At 51.3% G+C, this 2399-nt stretch overlaps 1 protein-coding gene across 1 annotated transcript in view; it reads right to left on the minus strand.

The window, feature by feature from the left end:
• The window catches only part of VSIG8 (V-set and immunoglobulin domain containing 8), a 4578-nt gene extending 3157 nt beyond the window's left edge, over positions 1-1421 (minus strand). The window contains exons 1-4 of the mRNA XM_019634696.1: positions 1369-1421; positions 668-902; positions 92-293; positions 14-56 (exon numbers count right to left, since the gene is read on the minus strand). Of these exons, the coding sequence (XP_019490241.1) occupies positions 14-56; positions 92-293; positions 668-902; positions 1369-1421 (533 nt within the window). The remainder of the gene's footprint in view (positions 1-13; positions 57-91; positions 294-667; positions 903-1368) is intronic.
• Positions 1422-2399: the final 978 nt, after the last annotated feature.

Here is a 2399-nt window from a genome sequence, read left to right on the forward strand (position 1 = left end):
CCAGCCAAGAGACAGAGCCAGGCTCAGAGTGGCCAAGCCACCCTTGGCTCTGAAGCCTGAGGAAGGGAAGCCCAGAGGAGACTGGCCATACCTTGGACGGTGACAACGACCTTCCGGGTGGCCATGGTGGTCTTCTTCACCCGGCACTCATAGGTGGCTGTGTCTGCCACCTGCAGGTTCATGAGGTTGATGGAAGCATCATACTGGCTGGGATCTGAGGCTGCAAAGCGGACCCTCTGCTGCAAATTGGGGAGGTTTCCATGGTTGATCCTCTTGTCCTGGTAACTAAGGAACTGTGAAGAAGAGAAGAAAACAGGCGGTGAGACAGCAGAGCCAAGGAGGGTCATATGGATTAGCTGCCTTGGGCCATTCATTCAACTCTGAGGCTCACTTTTCTCAGCTGAAAAATGAGAATGGTGATGCCTGACCCACTGCTCTCCTACAAAATGGGTGGGATCAGATAAGACCAAGTATTTTGGAAAGCATAAGGTCAGGCTGGAGTAATTGCAGAGTTCTCATTCCCTACGGCTCCATTCCACGAGAGGACTTGGGGGAAGTTCAAGGTCTCAGTTTCCTTATCTGCCTTCCTTCTCCCCTCAGAGTGTTGGGTGCCCACCAGGTAGACGCCATGGAGTAGGATAAGGGGAACACTGTGCCCGGCACTCACCACATTCTCCCGATGTGAGGGGTCTGAATTGACCTGCATCCACTCAATGTCCAGCCCACTGGGACCATAGTCTTCAGGGTCCAGGATGTAGGGGCAGCCCAGTCTCACATTGTCACCTTCCGCCAGGTACAGCACCTCCTGGCCATCCCCATTGATGCGCACACCAGACAGCAGTGCTAGGGGAAGGACAGGACCGGTAGGGTGAGGGGAACAGAGCCAGAGGTTGGGTAGTTGGCTTTAGCCTCTCCCTCCACCATTCTCTACCAGCAGCAACCCAGGCTCCGTGGGGGTTCCACAGGGAGGAGGGGCTGCTCTAAGTGTGTGTGTGTGTGTGTGTGTGCATGAGCAGTATATGCATGTCTGTGCACACTTGTGTCTATGCATGTCTATATTCTATGATGTGTAGGATTGCATCTGAATCCTGTTTGTATATATATACAGCTGTTAGGTATGCATGTACGTATGCATGATTGTGTATGCATGTAAGTATGTATGCACATGTACATGTGTGCTTATGAGTATTTATGGCTGCTTACATGTAATGTAAGGATACTCATGCCATGACCAGGTAGGGTGTCTGCTTTTATATTTGCATGATGTGTGTGTGTGTGTGCATGTGCGTGCGTGCATGCACTCCCATACAAACATGTAACACAGAGCAGTTAAATGCTCTGATGGAGAAGCTGCTTGTTAAAAGCTACCTGTCTGGGGCAAGTGAGGTACTCCTATCTGGAGGCAGGAGGATGGACACCATGGCCTCTGGGGTCCCTTTCCCTGCCCAAAGAGTGGAAGACTTGGCGGTGTTTGTGTGTCTTGTGTGTGACAGTGCATGTCTGCGGCTGTATGCCTGTGTGTGACAGCATGTGCCTGGTTGTGTCAGTGCTCTGAGTGATAGTGCATGCCTGTGTTTGATAGTGGGCGGTTGTGACCAGGCTGTGTTCGTGTGTGCCATGAATGNAGAAGAAGAAGAAGAAGAAGAAGAAGAAGAAGAAGAAGAAGAAACAGCAGCAGCAGCTTGCCCACTCTCCCTAAATCCTATGAAAAGAGGACTCTTGCCGGAGGCCCTTGTAACCTGGTATTATAAAAACCCAGGACATGCCCAGCAGCTGTCCTCTGCCTCCTCTAGTGTAGGAGCCATTGACGGAGACACTACTGGGCTCGATTTGAGAAATGAAACACGGGGGCTGGAGGCTGGGGCACCATTAGCAATGGCAGCTGGGTGGAAGCCCTGTTCCTCCAAGGTATACACACATGGGGAATGACTCCATCCCTAGAAGTTAGCACTTCGGCCCACAATGGAAACCTGATAATCAGGGTCATCCCCCCAAAAAAGGTGAGACTATTCTAAAGCTACAAGAAATTTGATGGGAGCAGCTGGGGGGGGGGGACCAAAGTAAAAGCAGACTGGAACAGTGAAAAGTTTCTGTGAGGGTGGAACTAGGTCTGCTGTGTTCATTGAGTGGCTAGAAGGTACCTAGTACATGATAGGTACTCAAGAAGTATTTCAATGAGTGGAGGAATGAATAACAAGTATTTGGGGGGAAAGTGAAGCAAGCTAACACAGATAATGATGGCTTTGGGGAGCCCCACTGGTTGGAGTGAGGTGGACTGAGGAGAGGTCAGACACTTGAGTGAGTGAGGCAGCTGTGTTTGGGTGAGCGGACTGGGCCAACAGGGTGAGGAGAGGGGCCCTAGACATGCCCTGCTGAGGGACAGGCAGGAGTCTGTGTTG

This window comes from Hipposideros armiger, unplaced genomic scaffold (assembly GCF_001890085.2).
Source record: "Hipposideros armiger isolate ML-2016 unplaced genomic scaffold, ASM189008v1 scaffold_1838, whole genome shotgun sequence".
NCBI lineage: Eukaryota > Metazoa > Chordata > Mammalia > Chiroptera > Hipposideridae > Hipposideros > Hipposideros armiger.